The sequence below is a fragment of the Sciurus vulgaris genome (assembly GCF_902686455.1).
Source record: "Sciurus vulgaris genome assembly, chromosome: 9".
Classification (NCBI taxonomy): domain Eukaryota; kingdom Metazoa; phylum Chordata; class Mammalia; order Rodentia; family Sciuridae; genus Sciurus; species Sciurus vulgaris.
The window spans coordinates 97,223,791-97,244,787 of record NC_136469.1 but is presented as its reverse complement, the minus strand read 5'-3'; the positions used below and the strand labels follow the sequence as shown (position 1 = coordinate 97,244,787).

The window sequence follows — 20,997 nt, the reverse complement described above, 5'->3', positions numbered from 1 at the left end:
TTGTGATAATAAATCCTCCTGGATTATATTTGTCATTTTACCAATGCATCCAGAAGGCATAATTTTAAATACTATTTTTATAGCACAGGGTCCTATGGAAGTCATATTGTGGACCTGTAAAAAGCACAATGAATGAGTAAACATACAGTACTTTAGAAAGTGAGAAGTTCTGTGGAGGGAAAAAAAAGGCATGTGTGATAGAGTGTGGATAAGGTTATTTGCAATTTTAAATAGTGTTAGAGAAAGCATCACTGTGAATGTCTCTTCACAAAGTGAAAAGAGCCAGGTAGATTTCTGGGTGATTGGCATCCCAGGTACAGATGTAAGCATATGCATAGCCCTGAGATAGGGGTGTAATTGGCATGTGAAAGGAGTAACAAGGGGGATCATAGCTGCAAACAAGTGGTCTCTGAGGAGAGAAGCTGAAGGTGAGGTCCCAGAGATGTCAGGAGTCAGGTGGTACAGGGCTTTGTAGGCCACTTCAACTTTATTCTGAGGGAGATAGGGAGCAATTGGAACTTGGGACAGGGTCACTGTAGACTCTGCAGCGCTCCCAAAGTTATGTTGATATCCTAACTACTGATACCTACAATTGTGACTTATTTGGAAATGGGTTCTTTGCAGAGAATTAAGTTTGGATGAGGTTAGTAGGGTAGACCCTAATCCAGTAGGACTGGCATCTCTATAAAGAAACACTATATGAAGACAATAGCAGTGGCCTAAGGGCTGATAGCCATCACCACAAGCCAGTAGCAGGCCAGGAAGAATTCCACCCATGGTATTGAGGGAACTGGACCCTGATTACACGTTTTTTCTACATATTAGTGCATTTTAATTATACAGAATAATCAGTTTCATTTTGACGTATTTGTACATGTGCGTTACATACATTGATCATGTCCACCACCCCATTGCCTTCCCTATTCCTCCCTTCCTCTTCTTAAATACTGTCCTGGCTACCTTTATGACATCTTTTTTTTCCACCCTCTTTTCCACCCATGAGGAAAAATATGCAACAATGGTCTACTTCAGTCTGGTTTATTTCACGTAACATGATGACCTCCAGTTCTATCCATCTTCCTGCAAATGGCATAATTTCATTCTTCTTTATGGCTGAATAATAGTCCACTGTGTATAGATACTATATTTTCTTTATGTAGTTATCTGCTGATGGGCACCTAGGCTGACTCCACAGCTTAGTTATTGTGAATTATATGAATCACTGTGAATTATGCCACAATAAACATGGTATGCAGGTATCCTACAGTATGCCAACTTTAATTCCTTTGGGTACATACCCAGGAGTGGTGTAACTGAATCATATGGTAGTTCTATATTTTTGTTGAGGAATTTACATACTGATTTTCATATTGGCTCTGCTAATATACATTCTCATCCACAGTTTATAAAGGTTCCTTATCCCAAAAATCATGGCCAGCATTCATCATTTTTGTATTCTTGGTAATGGCCCTCCTGACTTGCATGAGATGAACTCTTAGTGTATTTTTTAATACATGTTTAGCTGCAGATGGACACAATCCTTTTATTTTATTTATTCATTTTTATATGGTGCTGAGGATCAAACCCAGTGCCTCACACATGCTAGGCAAGTACTCTACCACTGAGTCACAATCCCAGCCTCTCTTAGTGTATTTTTAATTTGCAGTTCCCACGATGGCTAAAGAAGTTGAACTTTTTTCTTCATATAAATATTGGCCATTTGCACTACTTTTCTCCCTAAGTGTTTGTGCCACCTATTGACTGAGAAGGCTAGTTTTTTTTCTCTTTCTCTTCTCCTTTTCTCCTCCTTCTCCTTCTTCTTCATGTCCAATTTTCTGAGTTTTTTATACATTCTGGATATACATTATTAATCCTCTGTCAGCAGAGTAGCTGGCAAAGATTTTCTCCCATTCTGCAAGTTTTCTCTTCATCCTGTTGACTGTTTCCTTTCCTGTGTGTAAGTTTTTTTTTTTTTTAATTTAATGCAGCCCCATTTTTCGAGTCTTCCTATTATTTCCAAAGTTATTAGAATCCTATTCACAATGTCATTGCCTGTGACTATGTCTTGAAGTGTTTCTCCTGTCCTTTTTTTTTAGCACTTTCAAACCTTGCTTGACACTTTGTTTTCAGAGTCCTTGCCTCCAGAACTGTAAGAAACAAATTTCTGTAGTTTAAATCTTCTAGTTTGTGATAATTGGTTACAGCAGCCCTAGGAAACTGTACAGTGACTTTGTCCTAATAGGATCTCTCTGACTGAATGTTGAGAATTAACTGTGGCAAGAGCCAGAGCAGGAAATAGTGGGCTGGCTTTGGTCAAATGTTGTGGGAACCAGATTCTCAGAAGAAAATTGCAAGCAGGACATTTACCAAGAAATGGTCTCAGGAACAATACAGAATGAGCGCTGGGGATTGGGGAAAATCAGAGACTCAGGATTAGCCAGAGGGAAACATTGACAACAAAGCAGTTGTAAAAGAACCCTCAGGTACCCCAAAGGGGGAATGGGACACTGAATCTGAGATAGTCCTTCAGAGCCACCTTGAAGTGAAGAAATGGGCCTATTCTAATTACTCTTGTGAAGAGATCCCTATGGAGGAGACATAACCTTGAGTAAGATAGCTCCCTTGAGCAGACAGAAGAAAATACTGGAGGAATTCATCTGTGAGCAGCCTGCGTTCCTCAAGCTGCAGAAATGAATACTTTGGACTGGAGAGGAAATATTCCTGCTGTTAGCAGTGTCCCTGAAAGAGAATCTTGTACTTATAGTGGAAATATTTTAACAGCATGAGAAAACATGCAAATCAGAGTAGGTGGAATCTATGTGCATGAATGGTGTAGGTGTGTATGTGCGTATAGGTTTATGTGTCTTAGGAAGGATCTTCCATTTGTGTAACACTCTAAGTTTATAATATTTTTGTTTTATACCCTTCGTAGAGAGTGTGGCAGGAGGTGCCTGCAGTGTCTGCCACTGGGGTGCTTACAGAGTGAGACACAGATGTTGCAGATGGGATTGAACACTCATGATAGCCAGCATCAAGCTCAGGGGCAAGGTCCGAAGTACCTTGTGCTTAATATGGGCTGGGATCTATACGCAGCACACCATGAAGATTAATTTATTAAATTCTCATGAAGGAGTGTAAGTTGTTTTTATTTTCATCTTCAGTTTCCAGTTTCCCAGTAAGGAAATGGGCATCAGTGATCTGGTTGCACAGCCCCTGCCCTGAGGGATTTTCCCTGGGGCCCAGGGATCCAGACCCTGGGCTACTGTGTGATTTCTTCAAAGTCTTGACACAGAAAGCATCATGAATATGTTCATGATTACACTTTGACTTCCTACCTGGTTTCTTTAGGAATTAGTACAGAATCACCAAGACATTGAAGTATGCATTATGATGATGATGAACATTAATAAAAAACAAAACAAAACAATATTCTTGTTTTAGTTGCCACAACATCCTTGTGATACAGGTAAGGGCAAATATATTAATACAATAATTATATTGGAAAATAATATAAAGTCCAGAAATATCAAGTGCCTCAATCATTAAAATATAGCTAGTGGTAGGAAAGAGACTGAAAATTTGGTCTTTTGAATCTATGTCGTAAACTCTTCGTTCCATGTCATGTTGCCTAAGCATTACTTCAATATTCTGGTAGTGGTTAGGATGCACATTTCTGTATATTATTCCACCCTTCTTTTTTTTTCTTTCATTTACCAGGAGAGTGTGTGGCAAGAACTGGATACGTGTTTGTCAAACTCATATCAGTTTCTTCCTGGACTCAGAGGTAGAGTCACCCTGGACAAAGTGGATCAAGGACCTAGACTCTAGACTACAGACCCTGCACCTACTAGCAGAAAAAGTAGGCCCAATTCTCCGTCACATTGGCTTAGGTGCCAATTTCCTCAACAAGACTCCTAAATTGCAAGAAGTAAAATCAAGAATCAATAAATGATATGGTTTCAAACTGAAAAAACTTCTTCACAGCAAAGGAAGTAATCAAGAACATGATGGGAGAGCCTATAGAATGGGAGAAAATCTTTGCCTCCTGCACCTTAGAGAGAGCATTAAATCTCCAGGATATATGAAGAACTCAAAAAACTTAACATCCCCACCCACCAAAACAAACAAACAAACAAACAAAATGGGCAAAGGAACTCAACAGCTACTTCGCATAAGAAGAAATATAAGTGGTCAACGAATATATGAAAAAAAGTTCAACATCTCTAGTAATTAGAGAAATGCAAATTAAAATACTGAGATTTCATCTGACTCTAGTCAGAACAGCAATTATCAAGGATAAAAGTAACAATGTTGGTAACTAGTGTGGAAAAAAGTTGACTCATATATTGTGGGTAGAACTGAAAATAGGAGCAACCACTCTAGAAAGCAGTATGGAGATTCTTCAGAAATCTTGGAATGGAACCACCATTTGACCCAGTTATCCCACTCCTTGGCATACACCAAAATGATTTAAAATCAGCATACTACAGTGATGCAGCCACATCAATGTTTAGAGCAGTTCAATTCACAATAGCTAAGCTATGGCTCCAACCTAGGTGCCCTTCAACACATGAATGGATAAAGAAAATGTGATATACATACACAAATGGAATATTACTCAGTCATAAAGAAGAATGAAATTATGACATTTGCTGGTAAGTGGATGGAACTGGAGACTATCATGCTAAGTAAAATGAAACAATCTCAAAAAAACCAAAGGCTAAATGTTCTCTCTGATATGCAGATGTTAATATACAATAAGGGGCGGGGAAGAATAGAAGTTCAATGGATTAGCAAAGAGAAATGAAGGGAAGGGAGGGGGATGTGGATAGGAAAGATAGTAGAATGAACTAGCTGTAACTTTCTTATGTTCATATAGGAACACATGACCAGTGTAACTCCACATCATGTACAACTACAAGAATGGGAATTTATACTCCAGGTATGTATGTCAAAATTCACCCTACTGTCATGTATATCTAAAAAGAACAAATAAAAAAAATAAAATATTAAGTAAATCCCCTCTGATTCATAAGTCAACATGGCAGGGAAAATAGGGCCACCCTCTAGGTTGGTAGCTCACTTGGCCTTGCAGAGAACTAAACAATGACCTTCTGAACCTCAGTCACAGTTTTCCTGGGAAGACTTGATCAACCTACTTATCCAAAAGTTTACCTCTTTCCTTTCCTTGTCTAATAAACTGTAGCCAGAGAGGAAGTTTCTCATTATCAAAAATCACTTTTGGGATATCCTGCAATGTGGGCAGAAGGTTAGAAAGATAAACATGCCTGAATGTTTTTAACAAGGTGGGAGTGATACCTGTGTTGGTAGTTTCTTGGGAAGATCAACCACAGTAGTGTACGAGAAAAGGCCTAGCATAGAACTCCTTGCTTGAGAGAGTTATGGTCCAAAATCAAACTACAGGGTGAAAAATTAGTCATGATTTATTTATTATGAACAAAACATTGTCCTTTAGCTTAATAGCTAATTAGATTATTACCAAATTCTATTCCATACTTTAACGCTAGTGACTTTTTCCAGTGCATTGCAAACCATTTACAACTGCAAAATATCAAACTCACTTTAGAAGCATAGGATTTGCTAATACCTTAAGGCTATTTTAATGCATGCCTCCATAAGTGATTTCAAAGGTTCAACTTGTTTAGAGAAATGGCAGCCTCCCCTAGTCAAGGTGACTAATTTGGATTCAATAGCTCTCACTTAGATGCATAAATTCTATTAACCTATAGTCCTTATAGAATGATACATTAATATTAATCAGACATAGTTTAAAAGATATCTTATTAATTTAATATCATATATAATATTTGTCTTGAATTATTTTATACTCTAAACGTTTAGTGATTATTATGGGCTTAAGCACTGTGTATTTCCAAGGGGGAATAATCATTATTATTTTATATACAAGTTTTAATTTAGTTATTTGTAAGAAAAGAGGTGGAACATTTGATTGAAGAAGATGCAAGGAATGAAATAATCATCTAACTGGTAGCACTGCAAAAAAGATGTGACCAACATTCTCAGAGGAATAAAGCAATATGCTTTCCATGAGCTCAGATTTTAAGGAATTTCAGTATGCAGTCTGAAGGGGAACCTAATTTCCTAGATATCACCATATCACAGATTGCATGCTAGCAATATAATTACACATTCATACAGAATTTCCCCTTGTGTATATCTGATTTGGGAATTTAAATATAGATGCAAAAGAAGTAGGAATTTCTAGTGAAGGCTAGTAGTATTTATTTTATCCTATTATATCCATCAAAAAATACTGCATTGAGTCATGTTTAGATACCCCCATGTAGCAGACAACATGGCCATGAATAGTTTGGGCTGCTTTAACAAAGTACCATATCCTGGTTGGCTTATAAATTACAAAAATGTATTGTTCATAGTTGTGCATACTAGAAGTCTGAGATCAGAGTGCCCACATGGTTGAGTTCTAGAGAGGGCCCCTTTGTGGTCTGTAAACTGTTAGCTTCTTATATACCCTCATGATAGAAAGGGAACACTCGACCTCTCTGGAGTCCCTTTTATAACAGCACTAATTCTATTCAGATCTAATAACCTCTCAAAGGCCCCCATCTCCAAATAGCATCACTTTGGGAGTTAGAATTGGAACATAGGTTTTTTGAGGAAATCCAAATATTCAGTCCATTTCAAAAGTTCCTGAACCTTTGCACTATCAGTGATACATTCAAACCTTTTGCATAGTACAACCTGGAAAGTTTCTGGGGAAAGTCTGATTAGTCAAGCTTGAGTTAGTTGCTCATAAGTAGACCAGTCATCTATGGCCAAAGGACAGGCCAAATAGTATGCCCAAGGTCTTTTCATACAAACAACCCCCTAAGTCAAGTGTAGGAAAAATTCTCAGAAAAGAAGGAATAATTATAAGTCCCGCATCTAATATTGATATCTGTAAGAGACCTTAAGAGGGTAGATGGAAAATCAGAAGCCAGAAAAATGTCTGTCTTTTATGCAGGAGCAAAAATTCTACTGCCTTCCTTTCTAGGCCATGATAGTTATTATGGACTATCACTGGTTGATGATTATATACTCCTTAGTTGAGTATATTTGCCTGTACAAGAAGGGAGCCTGAGGAAACATTTTGATATTTCTAGATTCAGGATTTAGACACTGTGATGATGCTTTTAATACAACTGTTTGTATGAGTTCTGACTGCTTCTACAAGAGCAGTATTCTATCACAAACGTTTACAGTAAGTGGCTGTAAGCATTCTGTTTTGAACCTAATTTGGCGTTATGAAAGGTAATTTAATTGTGAAATCTAAAACAAGATAGCTGGAAAAGTTATAGAAAACAAAAACAAACAAACAAACAAAAAAGCAAAGCTTGTTGCTTTCACAGCCCTCCAGAACCAGAACGGACAAGAATGATACAGAGTTTTAAGGAGACTTTTCCAGTGGGAAGTAAAAAGAGTCAGCATGTGGAAAAAGTTTACCATTTAATTAGGGGAACATGTTCTAAAAATATATACACATAGATCTATAAATAGGCTTCCAGGTATTAAGAATGTAGAATACACAAGTCCTCTTTTGGGTGAATTACTTGAAGTAAGGAGAGGATTTGAAGATACAAAATTAGTAGTGCAATATAATCAGGTAAAATTTTACAAGCTTTGAAAATGGGCCTTTAAGGAATATTCCAGAGTATAGAGAGGGTTGCTGAGTACATTTTGGGATCAAGCTATCTCATAGGGCAGTCAGCTTTTTTCTGATGATATTCTATGTAATCTGTATTTGAGTCATCATTCTTGTGAACCCCAAACCCTTTAGAATTCTAATCATGCCCTGGCATACTAACAGTCTGAGCGTTATGCTTTGCTGTCTGCTTTGCAGATGTGATTTAACTCTGATTACCTTGATTTGTCAGTGTATTTAGGCCTAGTAGCATTTAAGGCTGTAACTGTCTGCTGATATTTGATTGGGTATTAGAGTACTGTCCCTGATGGCAAAGCTCAGTAATTTGAAATCTTGCAAAAGTGCACAGTTAGTTGAAGTAGAAGGTCGTTCATTTTATGGGAAGGTGGCCATGTCTAGAGTCTGCCTTAGCCATTCATTTGGCTACTAAAAGATTAATATATGTATTAATGTAAATGCAGCTCAGGGTGGTATATCGTGGTAAATCACAAGGTGAGGAAGAACTATGTTGAAAGAATCCTGACATTCAGTTAGATTCATGACTGCTTGTGTTTTAGTTGGCCTTTGTGCTGCTGTGACTATAAGACCTGACAAGAACAGTTTTAGAGAAGAAAAAGTTTATTTGGGGCTTATGATTTCAGAGGTCTCAGTCCATAGACAGACGACTCCTTTCCTCAGGGCTAGAGGTGAAGCAGGTAATCATGGCAGAAGAGTGTGGAAAAGGGAACTGGCCCAAGACAAGGCTCCAGGAAGCAGAGAGAAACTCCACTTGCCAGATACAAAATATATACCCGAAAGGCACCAGCCCAATGCTCACTTCCTCCAGCCACACCCCACCTTCCTTCAGTGACCACTCAGTTAATCCCCATCAGGGGATTTATTCACTAATGAGGTTAAGGCTCTCACAACACAATCATTTTACTTCTAAACCTTCTTGCATTGCTTCACACATGAGCTTTTGGGGAACAACTAATATTTAAACCATAACAACTTAGAATAGTCTACATATTCTATGTGAGGATGGAATGAAAGAGTAAAGAATGTGCACAACTGCAGGAAAATGTTTCTGGGTTCAAGTATGCTCTTCTCTTCCTCCTTCCTTTTCTTTTTTCTTCCTACCATGTAGACATGATTGCTAGAGATGAAATTAGGGAAAGAGGCTATAGGCAGTGAGCAATAAGACAGAAGATGCCTATTTTGGTCTGGGACACTTTTGGCATGTGTGGGGGTGAACTTACTTGCTATGGATCAACTACTGCCTGTCTTCCACTTGAAAAAGAACTGATTTCTGTCTTGTTTAGGTCACTGTAAATTTTTGTTTCTGTTGCTTGTACCCAAAATAAATAATATCTAATAAAATGTTTGTTTGTATCATTGATTTTTTTTTTTTTTTTTTTTTTACTTTCACCTACTTCCCCCTCCACTGACTGAATAACTACTGATTCAATAAGAATAGAGGGCTTTAATGAGGTATAGGGAGAGGGTAGGGAGATAAGATTACTGTGCATATATATACTTTCTATAGTCTCCTTCTTTATGTAACAATTATGACTGAGATGTACATTATACAAAAATCCTTTTTCATACCTTATTTCTGTAGAAGAGATATTTGTAAGTGAAAACTCCAGGTTAATGGTACATTTAGCCTAAGAGGCAGTTGATACATATTATGTATTTTCCTTCCAGATTAATTTTGTCAGTGTACATCTAGGGTGGGGATATGCCTGTCTCCATTCTTCTGTTAGAGTTTAGTAGTACGGCATTGTTTTTTTTTAAGCTATTTCATGAGAAGAAAATTTGAAACACAATGGATCCTGTATTATTTATATTTTTGTGTACCGTTTCTATAAGCAGAACATAGTTCCTAACATTTATTGACTATTTATATCTATTATATGTAAAAATTATTTGTGTTCTCTTCCAAACTTTCATGCTGTTGGGGATCTTAGTATATTTCTTACTGATTCAAAAATGGTCCTTTGGTCAAGTAATTTTAAGTTATTAAAATATTTTAATTTTGTTTACCCTATTTGACTAGATAGTCAGATTTTTTTCATGTTTGGGGTTCTTTTTCATTTGGTAAATATTAATTTTTTTCCCATTTTAATTCCATTGAAGCCAACAGTAAAATATTTTTTCCTAATCCACTCTAGTATATACCGAACTATTTGAATAATAGTATCTGAATTTAAATGTCACCTGTGCTTTTCTGTCTTGTCTCCTAAAAGAAGGTATTAAAAATAAATGTGTAACAAAAAGGGTTAAGGATTTATTTTATTTTTGTGGACGGTTCACCCTAGAAAACTATTGGCAAGGGTCATGCTTTCCTGGCAATAGAGTGGGATGCTTTATGTCCTAAATCAAATATAGAGGACTATGCTGATCAGAATAAGAATGCTTTGGAAGCATGAAGTTCAAGCTTTAAACATAGATAGATGCAGTGAAAAATTACTATCTTGACATCTGATTAAATGGTATAAGAACCCTATTCTCGAACCCTATTCTCTTCCTTTTGTTGCTTTTATTTAATTATCAGTTATTTGTACTTGCTTCTCCCTCCACTTTGGTTTTTTCCTGCGTTATTATGATCTTTGTCATTTTGCTTTTTTTGTGGTCAAGTCTTCTTTGATGAACACTTTCAATTATTTATATAACTGACTACCCCTACTTTTCAGTTAATGTGTTTCATATTTTGATAAATACACTATCTGTTTTTAAATTTCATTTTTTTGTGTCCTCCCAGACATCTCAAGTTGTCCGAAGGCTGAATCTAAAAACTGGTCTATAGCTACTAGTTATTAGTATTTCTGTAGCTACCAGTATTTACTATGTATAGAGCACTTTTCATTCCATGCATTTAAAAATATTTTATTACTTTTCTAAATATGGCTATTAAGCATTTGGGAGATGGATTGAGTAATTTCCATTTTACCTCTTTTACAAACGAGAGACTCTTGTCACAATTTGCTAGAATCTATTCTTTCCAAAACTACTTGCTTAAGTTACAAGTGAATCCAGATGTCAGTTTATATTTTCCTTAAGTACCCATGAGAGTTCATGGATGTCCTGTTATTAGGCAAATTTCAAGCAGACTAACTTGAACCTGTGAACATCCAGTTGGTCAGAATTCAGCAATATCATTGAATCTCCTTCCCACTCTCCATCTTTTAAAAAGGAATTACTATGCTCAAAGTACAATGGATACTGTAATCCTTCCTTATACAGAAAACTAACACTTGGAATTTGCCTGCAAAAAATTTTTTTTTATAATCTCAGAAGGCATATGAACAAACAACGAAGTATTTAAAAAGAACAAGAGACACCAAGGGTAGTAACTTACACCTGTAATCCCAGCAATTCTGGAGGCTAAGGCAGGAGGAATGCTGGTTTGAAACTAGCCTCATCAATTTAGGAAGACCCTGTCTCAAAAATAAAAATAAAAAATAAAAGGACTGAGGATATAGCTCAGTAGTAAAATCACCCTGAGTGTAATCCCCAGTACTTAAATAAATAAATAATTTAAAAGGACAAGAGAAAAGCAGAATGAAATAGGTGATATTGTAGTGAAATAATCAAGGTGCTATGAGAGTTTGTTAGATTTATATACCATGACAAAATATCTGAGCAAATCAACTAAAAAGGAGAGAAGGCTCAATTTGGCTCAGAATTTCAGAGGTTTCGGTACATGGTTGGTTGGTTGGTTCTCTTATTTTGGGGCCTGTGGTGAGGCAGAACATCATGGCCTGAATTGAAGGAATCTACTTATCTCATGAGCACCAGAAAGCAAAGGAAGAAAAAGGGGCCAGGTTCCCACTATCCCCTTCAAGAGTACCTGCCCAATGACCTAACAGCCTTCCACTGGGCACCATGTTTTAAAGTTTCCACCACCTCCCACTACTGTCAGGAACTGGGGACCAAGTCTTAAACACATAGAACATTAAGGGACATTTAAGATTCAAACTCTAAAAAGCAGTATATTGGAAGGAATTTTTTTTTTTTTTTAAATTTAGGGTTAATGATTAAAAGTTTTTTGAAGAACTTGGCACTGGAGTTCTTTGAGCTGTGAAGAATGAATGAGAGTTTTGATAGTTACACATGTTGGGTATAGTCTGTTAATTATGATGAGGTTTTAGTTTCTTCAGATATCCTGGTATTGATGCTGCCTTCTTAAGAACTCCCAGAGGGCATTAGATCAGTCTAACTGTATACAACCAAACACAATTTGGAGAATCTGACCATGAATGTTTATATGTTTATAGGATGCATACAATAAATTTGTAAAACTTAAGTATATAGATACAAAAGATAACACTTAGCTATTTGAAATTTTAAAACTTTAGAGCAGAAAAAGACTTTTAAGGAATGATGTACTTAACCCTTTCATTTACAAAGACCAAGAGGATCAGTAATCAACCAAGGTCATTTAGTTAACTTCAGCAAACTTTCCCTCTATCAGAAGGTATGGCTTTGGATTCTGCACTTTTCTGTGTCCATCATGTTAATTTATATAGATGTTGTGAAGTAAAATCATCAAATCCTCACACCCAATTACCAAATATACTTTAAACTCTGTAATGAACTTGTATGCTGAGGTAAGTTTAAGGAACATAAAATGCACCAAAGGCAGAAAATGCTTTAGGACTTGGTACCTGCACAATGTAAATACGGAATAATCTGCACGAGGGGAAAAAAAAAAAAACATTGGTAGGACTCAACCTGATATAGTTAATTCACCTAGAAAAGAGTGGGTAGAGAAGAGAGGGAGGGAGAAAGGAAAGGAGAGGTAGGGGGGGAGGTGGAGGAGAGAGGGGGAAAAAGAGCGGAGAGTGGGAGAGAAAGGGAGAGAGGGAGAGAGAGGGAGAGATGGGGAGAGGGAAAGGGAGAGAGAGAGAGTAGGAGGAGAGAGAGAGCGAGAGAAGAGAGAGAGAGAGAGAGAGAGAAGCGTGCCTCCCAGTCTAGCGAGAGAGGTACCCTTTGTCTGACAAAACCCTGAAAAAGAAGCCTCTGGTAGCAGCCCTCTCCTTTCCACCTCCAAGCGCTGCCGAGCTGCTAGGTGGAGCCCGCAGGCACTCCAGATCCGGGTTTTGTCGACCACCCCCCTTCCCCGGGCTCGAGCCCCCCTCCGGGGTTCTGGGAGCTCTGCTGCTCGCTCGCCCGCCCGCGGATGGTTCATTCTGGCCTCGGCTCGGGCCCCGGCTGAGTCCGCCGCGCGCAAGCTGCAAGGCTCCGGCGCACCGGCGCTCCGACCGGTTTTCAGCGCGTCGCCGCTTCGATTGCTCGCCTGCCCCTCTAGCTCCAGTTCAGGAGCGGGGATGCAGATGCTGCGGCTGGTCCGGGTGGGCGCCTCCACTGCCGCCGCCGCTGTCGGCATTTCCCGGACTGCTTGTTGCCTCGGCTCCCGCAGCTGCTGCCGCTGCTGCCGCCAGTGACTCGCCCCCCTCCCCTTTCTTTCTTCTCTTTTCGCCTCTGTCCTCTTTCTTCGGGTGTGCGCGCGCGCGGGTTGCACGGTTTGCTTTGGCAGAAGCTCGCTCGTGTGTGCGCGTGTGTGAGTGTGCTTATCTGGAGAGCGCCAGAGCCTCGCTCGCTTCTGGGAGTCGAAGAAGAGAAAGAACCGAAGCGGCGGCGGCGGCGCGGAGCCCGGGCCGCGCGATGAAGCTCCCACATGCCCGCAGCTGCCCGGCCCGACCTGCGAGCTAATCAGCCACCTCCCGGGCTCGGGGCTCGCCAGCCCCCGGGACGCAGCTCTAGGCGGCAGGGCACCCGCTCTGCCCGCGCGTCCCCGCGGTGCACCCGGGAAGGAGTTTGCGTGGCGCTCGCTCCGGCTCTCAGCACAGGTTGCGGGCGCGAGAGCGGACCCTCGGCTGGGAGAGAACCTTGGGGGGAGGAGGAGGAAGAAGAGGAGGAGGCTTTGGCGGAGAAGCCACCCCTGGCCCTCGCGGCTCCCCCTACCTATTCCATCACTCCCGCTCCGAGGCGGAGAGGGGAGGACGAGGAAGAAGAAGAAAAAGAAAGAGAAGGGGGGTGGGGTGGGAGAACTGGATATAAAGATCGGCTGGGGGGATGGTGGAAGATTTTTGGTCTCCTCAGCAGCGTCTTTTCTTAAGCGGCGGCGGCGGCGGCGGTGGCGGCGGCGGCAGCAGCAGCAGCAAGAAGAGAAGCAGCTCCAGCTATGACTGCCGCATGTTAATAGCTGCCGCTTGGGTTCCTGGACTGCCGCTGGAGACTGAGCCTGACTCCGAAGTTGTGCAACTGTGAACTGGGAGAGACATTTGAACCCTCCTTTCTCTTTGCTCCGCTTTTGCCCCCTTGGGGTGTGTGAAGAGGAAACGTAAAGGACGACAAGCATTTGGCTTCCCCCCTTTCTCTTTCTCCACGGCTGTGTAGCACAAGAAAGGGAAGAGAGACTTTTGTTGTTATTTCCCTGACTGGGGTCTCCACCCTCCTGCTGCCTCCTCTGTGCTTTACATTTTTTGCCGCCTGTGGTGGGGGTGTCTTCGCCGGGGCCAGTCCATCCTTTGCCCCGGGCTCAATGGCTGGATTGTGGAAACTGCACCCCGCTGCAGGTTGTTGAGCAACTGATGGGACGATCTCAGGGACCGGCGGTTACAGAAGGTAATTTATTCTTCGCACTCTTCTTAATAGTGGTCGTCCTGGTCTGGCGCAGGCGGCGGCATCCGCCGGGAGGGCAGCTGAGGGGGTGCGGGGTTCACGCACACTCACCCTTCCACTCACACACTCGCCTTCACACACTCGCCCTCTCACACACACTCATCCGATCGTGATGCGGGGCGGGAAGGGAGCCTCCTGGCTGGTGGGCGCTCAGGTCTGGCACGGGTTCGAGGTTTTTCCAGCCATTGGGCGATTTGGCGGTTGAGCAGGATGAACGCGAGAGGAGACCCAGCGCATTCGCTGTCCGCACACGCTGGGGAATAGAAAACGGTTTCCACCTCGGTGAATTTTCCCTCTCCTCTCAACCCCAGTGTCTTCCCCTGGTAGGGGCTAAAAGCAGCCGAGGGGGCGCCTTTTCTCCACTGGACTGGAGCTCTTGCCACTCAAGGCAGGAGCATGCTGGAGGACGGACAGGGACCGGGTGAGAGGATGGGCTCTGAGGTGATGGAGAATGCGGGTTGGTGAACCTTGTGCGGTATTCCCTCGACGCCTACCTTGGAGCATCCAAGGTGGCTGAGATTGCCCAGGTCGCGCCCCAGAGTTGTGGAGCCGCGCTGCCTACCCACACCCCGCCTGTTTTGTCCCCTTCACGGCAGTTTGGTTTAGACCTGCGTGCCCAGGCTTTGTTAGGCGTTTATGACTGGAGAAAGCTGCCACTTTTGCGGGGGACCGGGGACTGAGGTGTGCTGGTAGTGGGCACTAGGCAGCGGGTGGTGGTCAGTGAATCAGGGCGGCCGCGGCTCGCGGGTGGGGTGAGTAGAGCCCTGGGGAAGCGGGTTACAGGTAGGAAGGTAGGCACCCCGGCGCTTTTATCCCCGGAGAAGGGAAGTCTGGGCTGCAGCGGAGCGTTGGTGCCGCCGCGACCCATCCTGTGGTCCCACGTCGGAGCTTGCAGGCTGAATGTGCCAGGCCCCCAGCAGTTTTAGGTGTGTGTGTTTGTAGGGATGGGGAACGACCTCCTCTACCAAGGTTAGTTGGCAGTGGGGTCGGCGTTTGCGTGTCTGGGTGTGCGCGTTCCTGCACCCGGAGGATGTCAGGGAGGTATGTGCTGGGATGGGGGAGCTGATGCTACTTGAGTAGAGCTTGCTTATCGAAATCGCCTGGGATCAGCTTAACTGGAAAATCTGGTTTGGGGAGCCAAGGGGGCCCTGTAGGATTACGAGGAACCCTCTCAGTGTGTTCTCTCTTCCCCGGAGAGGCGCAGCTCAGCGAGATGCGTGGGACGCGTGAGAGCCGCTGGTGCAGCCCTCGACGCACCCTAGATTGGCCCTGGTGAGGACCTCATAGAGTAGTCATCCCTGTAGCAGACTGAAGTCATCAAGTCAAACCAGCATAACCCCTGGTCCTTTGAATGCTCTGGCTACTTTCCTCCCACCGATAAAAACATGCGCTGCTTTTTTTATGGCTAGCGATACAGCAGTTGGGTGAACTCGGCGTACGAACCACCTCCGGGTGTCTCCTCCTGTGTTCCATGTGATCTGCCTGCGGTAGTTAGAGAACATTGTAAACAACAGTGTAAGCATCTACAGTCTCCTTTAGAGCTGAACCTGGTGTCTGTTGTGTTTACTTTACTGGGTGGATTACTCATTAGGAAGCATAAGCCTTTTTGCACCTCTGATTTTACATCCTTTCAGCCAGCTGCTGGGGAAATGAGACTGCATAGACTCTGGCAGGAGGAAAAATTACCTTCTGTGTTTTGCTCCGAAGTAAATAGGCGGTCTGCTAATTTTAGTGTCACATGGGCTACCATCCTAGTTAAAGAATGTCATCTTAGAATTTGCAAAGAAACACTTTAGTGATTTTTCATTTGGAGATTCTCCTGTATCTCCCTATGAGATACCAGAGCTTAGATTTCCCTAATATATTTTTCAGTCTGTGTACCAAATTATTTGGAGTTCTGGCATCCAATTTGTCTTTCTGTGGATTGTTAATAAAATTGCCAGTTCTTTTATAGTATCACCAAAAGAGGGTACCAGATAATTTGTGTAGGAGTTAGGAGAATATTTGTGTTGAAATATCATCAGCTTTGTTTCATCCAATCTTTCTTAATCTTCTTATTTTTTTGTAACTAAAAAAAGGGTAAAGAATGTAAAAGATAAACAATTTATCAACAGTTACTTTTGCAATGATAACTACTTTTAAATTTTAGTAATTAAATCACATTAAATTCCTTATTTCTGTATTATCCCTGACTGCTTTGGTGCTTGTTGCAAATGGCTGTGTCCTATTTGGTTTTACAAGTATAGCACTGTATAATGGGTACTTTGTTTTTAGGTACACTAATTTTTGGATTTTTTTTTTTTTTTAAGATACTGACTTCTTGAAAAAACCTACTTCCTGAAGAAAAATACTGAATCACGATACCTGATTTTGATTTACATTTTTATAGGAGTTATTGTTAGTGGTCATCCCCCTAATAGAAAATTTAGAGAGTTTTAACTAATAAAAATCTAGTATCATATATGGGTTTCATTTCTAGGGGGTGTGTGTTACAGTCTGTATACTTGTAAATATTTCCAAGGATTAAAGAATACTTTTTCTCCCATTTTGGAAGATCTCATCACAATGATCCCCAGTTCTTCCATTAGAAGATTTGATCAGATCTGTTCTTTGTTTCCTAGCAGCATGTGTTTCCTAGCAGTCATACATTCCACAGGTCCTGATGTCATTAGAACAGTGTCTGTCAGTTTATTGTGCTGTCTTTAGCTGAAGGTGAATGTGTCAGTGTTTGAATGCCATTCCATAGCACTTTTTTATCACTAAGTATTCAGTAACCTGCTCCACTGGAGTATATGGTTGATTGAACTATTTCTAAAACTCTGGGTAGGAGGAATGATTAGTACAAAGATTATGTGAACTACTTAATTTTTCTTAGGTAGAGACATTAGGCTGCATCAGGCATCCCTGACCAGAAGAATGATAAGCCAGCATGTGATTTGTCTGATGCTTTTGATGTCTCAGTTTAGGTTGCTTGGTGTGATTATTTTTCAGATTCACAGTCCTGCTCAAAAATATGAATGAAAGGTTTTTCAGAAATTATTTTCTTTATAATGTTCTTCTTGTGTCTTACATATTTAAATATTTCTTTGCACAGGGAAAAATAGCAAGTTTGGAACTTACTGACTCCAGCTGCTGTGCTTGCTATTGTTTCTAGTAATTAGGATAGGCAAATTTTTTTATGGACTTGATTTATCTTTGATTCCTTTTTGTAAGGTGTAGCCAAGGAAATCATAAATAGTAGGTTAAAAAAAGATTACAAAATGACAAGATTGAAGTTAATTAAATAATATAACACATAACTGAATTGTTTTTTACAATTTGATTCAGACCACTTTCAGCTTTGGTTGAAACTCTCTTCGAAAAGTGCTGCCAAGTAGAAGCGATGGTTACTATTAAAAGTGGGTGTTTGGATCAGAAATCAGCAAAAACCTGATTGAGATTCTTTTGTATTTAGGCTCAAACATGGGTTTTTGAGAAATGCTGCACTGTTTTAATTTAGTATGATGTGAACTGTGAGAGCAGTCAGAATTTAAAGATCCTTATCCTTCCTCAACTCTTGCAAATGGCTGTTTTGCCTTAATTATCTCAGATTTGCATTATATTCAAAACATGTATTTGATCATTTAGGGAGGTACCCTAAAGACAGATTATATTTTAACTCAGCATTTGTTTGCTCTCAAGTTTATATGTACACTTAAATTACTATTGCATTTATGTAGTTTTCTTTCATGTAAATACATTTCTTTAAAATTACCCTATTTTACAATAAAAGAAGTAGAAGAGTTGAATGTGTGCAGGGGCTTCCTGGTATTTCCTTTGTTATCTCTCTGACTTTCACTGTATTAGTATGTATGTCAAGGGAGGGTAGGGAGTTGTTGGTCAATGCAGAGAAAAATCCAGATTTTTCATTCATTGTCACTTTGATATTGATGTTAGTTGATATTTGGAAAAGTAGTGTGAGTGTACTCCTGGAAAGCATTTGTGATTTCTGGGATATGCAGGTTTCCCCCCCAGAACCTCTAATGTATTACCCTAGTCTGAGTATGAATAAAATTAACTCTACTGATGCATAAGTAACCAGCTGTAATTTTTTTTTCCTCTTAGAATTGTGAATGTGCTCATTGGTTCACAAATACAAAGCATAAAAAAGAAAATTAATTGTCTTACTCCAAACTAATTAACTTCTCCATTTGTTTTCCGGGGTGAGTGAAAGGGTTGAGTTCTTTTCGTATAGAATCGGTATAACAGAACTTCTCTCTCTCTCTCTCTCTCTCTCTCTCTCTTTATATGTATGTATGATTTTTTTTTTTTTTTTTTAAAGAGCGTGGGCTGGTTTTGGTAGTGCTGGGATTAAACCATTTGCCTCTGGCATGTTAGCAAGCCTCTACCACTGAGCCATAGCCCAGGATCTATAAATCCGATTAAACCATGCCTTGCTTATGCCTTATGGACACTTTAGAACCTACTTTTAATATTAGTGAATGCCTTTATAAGAGTAATTACAGAGATGAAGTTAAATTTTATTCCATAATATTCCAGAATTTAAATGTAATACTATTCATATTAATCCTGTTATTTTGAAAACCACCTTTGGGGTGGAAAAATAAATCACTCAACTGAATATTTCTGTCTTGTAGAACTTTGTATGTAATTATTTTTGAGGGGCTGACAATGCTCTTATGTAAGGATTCTCAAAGTGTGCTTTGAGGAATTCTGTGGGTCTCTCGAATCCTTTCAAGGGTGTGCAAAGAGGAAAACCTTTTCTTTACAAGTCTTAGACATTATTTACCTACCATACTTCTTCTTCTTTTTTTCCTGGTACTGGGGATTGAACCCAAGAACACTTAAGCACTGAGCCACATCCCCAGTCCCTTTTCATGTTTTGAGACAAAGTCTCATTAAGTTGCTAATGAGGTGGCTAAGGCTGTGACTCCTGCCTCAGTTTCCTGATTCCCTGGGATTACAGGCCTAGCCCACCATACCTGGCTCACTCTAATTTTTTAACAAGTATACAGTGAAGTTTTCCAGAAGGCATATGATGTGTGTTGACATCATTGCTCTGATGACATGGTACGTGTGCTTGCGTAGTCTTGTGTTTTAAAATGTTCCCAGTTCGTTAATACATAAGTACTGTTATGTATAACTTAATCAGAAGTCACTTTTGACATGTAAGAGAATCCTGCAACAAAACCATTGAGAACTGTCCAAATTAACTTCTAAGGTCAATTTGTTCACATGTGTCACCCATACAAGGAGTCATATAGAGTGAGAAAACAAGTGACTGTTCAAGCTTTAAAAAAGAACAGACAGTTTGGATATTTTACTAATTAATTATTTGGCATTTTCATTATTCTGTTTCCTAAAATTTAATGTAAAAAAACTGCTTTAGTTTTTTGATTCCCTTTTAGTGAAAGATGTAGGTTTTAAGCATGACTGCTGAGTGCAGCAGGTGTATCCAGAATGGCAGAATGTTGTAGAGGTGAAAAGAAAGGGACTCAGTGCATTTTCCTTGCTTTGAGAAGCTATTTGGTTTTGGGCAAGATACTGGATCTCATGTGCCTCAATTTCCTGTTATATTTTAGTGAGTTTAACAATTACCAGATCCACAGATTATTGTGAAAATTTAATGATTAAATATATGCAAAGCACTTAAAACAGTTCCTGACACATAATAGTAAGATATAATCATTTCTGCTGTCATCGTCATCATCATCATCATCATCAGATCTCATCAGGGTCCTAGGAAACTTTAATCACTTCATTACTTTTCAGTATGCCTTATAATGTTACTAAATTTAAAAGTTTTTTATAAAAATAATCTTGGCTTTGTTTTTCTCTTGCAATTTAAAACTTACGAGAAGTTATTGACATTTTTTATAGGAAGAATTAGTAAAACACCTTTGTTAGTTTTAGCTAAGTTTGACATTGGATAGCAAGTGTGAATGGCCAATTAAAAATAGATTTCAAAGACCCTAATTGAATATTTATGTATCTTGGGAATTATTAGGGAGGAAATCACTTTTCTGAAGTGATATCAAGATGACTCACTGCAAGCTTAATCTGTTAATCACTATCTAAGCACCACAACAGGCCATTTTCAGTGAAAAGGATCCTTGGGGTAATTATATACTGTAGTTCAGTCTGTTTGTGAATGGTGATATATCTAACTTGTGAAAGAAGATCCACATATAGATCACCTTTACTTGATGCTAAAGTTTAACTGGAGAACTGTAATACATCTCAGTCAGGCACTTTGACAACTACATTTGAAAACTTTCCATTATAAGCCATCTATGGTTTTTGCCTGTATCCCATGTCATATTGTAATGTCTGAATTGTTACTAAGAAATTGGTATTATAGCAAACCTGTCACCCTCAGCAATCTGTCATAGTATTGTAGAAACTAAACTATACTCCATAGATAAGTGTAGCTGGCAACTGTTCTTAATTATTTTTCAGAAATGACCTTTGGTTTGGAGACACTTGAATACAGTTTCCAATGCACAGTTTTCTAGCTCTACCTTTATCTATGAAATGGATAGAGATAATAATAACCAGATTGCCAGTTTGTAGAGAAGAATAAGTAGATAAAAATTTACCTGGTAGAGTGAGCATTTAATGCATAGTACCTGTTATTATTTATC

At 40.0% G+C, this 20,997-nt stretch overlaps 2 protein-coding genes across 18 annotated transcripts in view; one reads left to right on the top strand and one right to left on the bottom strand.

The window, feature by feature from the left end:
• The window catches only part of LOC306669664 (uncharacterized protein), a gene marked incomplete at its 5' end in the record, with an annotated part of 150,077 nt that extends 136,047 nt beyond the window's left edge, over nucleotides 1-14,030 (bottom strand). Inside the window, one exon of the mRNA XM_079153781.1 lies at nucleotides 12,673-14,030. Coding sequence (XP_079009907.1) covers nucleotides 12,673-14,030 — 1,358 coding nt within the window. The remainder of the gene's footprint in view (nucleotides 1-12,672) is intronic.
• ADGRL3 (adhesion G protein-coupled receptor L3) overlaps nucleotides 14,028-20,997 on the top strand; it is a 760,294-nt gene continuing 753,324 nt past the window's right edge. For 9 of the 17 annotated variants that reach the window (XM_079153720.1, XM_079153723.1, XM_079153729.1 and 6 more), the window contains exon 1: nucleotides 14,028-14,296. The gene's annotated coding sequence lies outside the window, so the exon portion shown is untranslated. The other 8 variants (XM_079153722.1, XM_079153730.1, XM_079153728.1 and 5 more) reach the window with 3 other exon arrangements.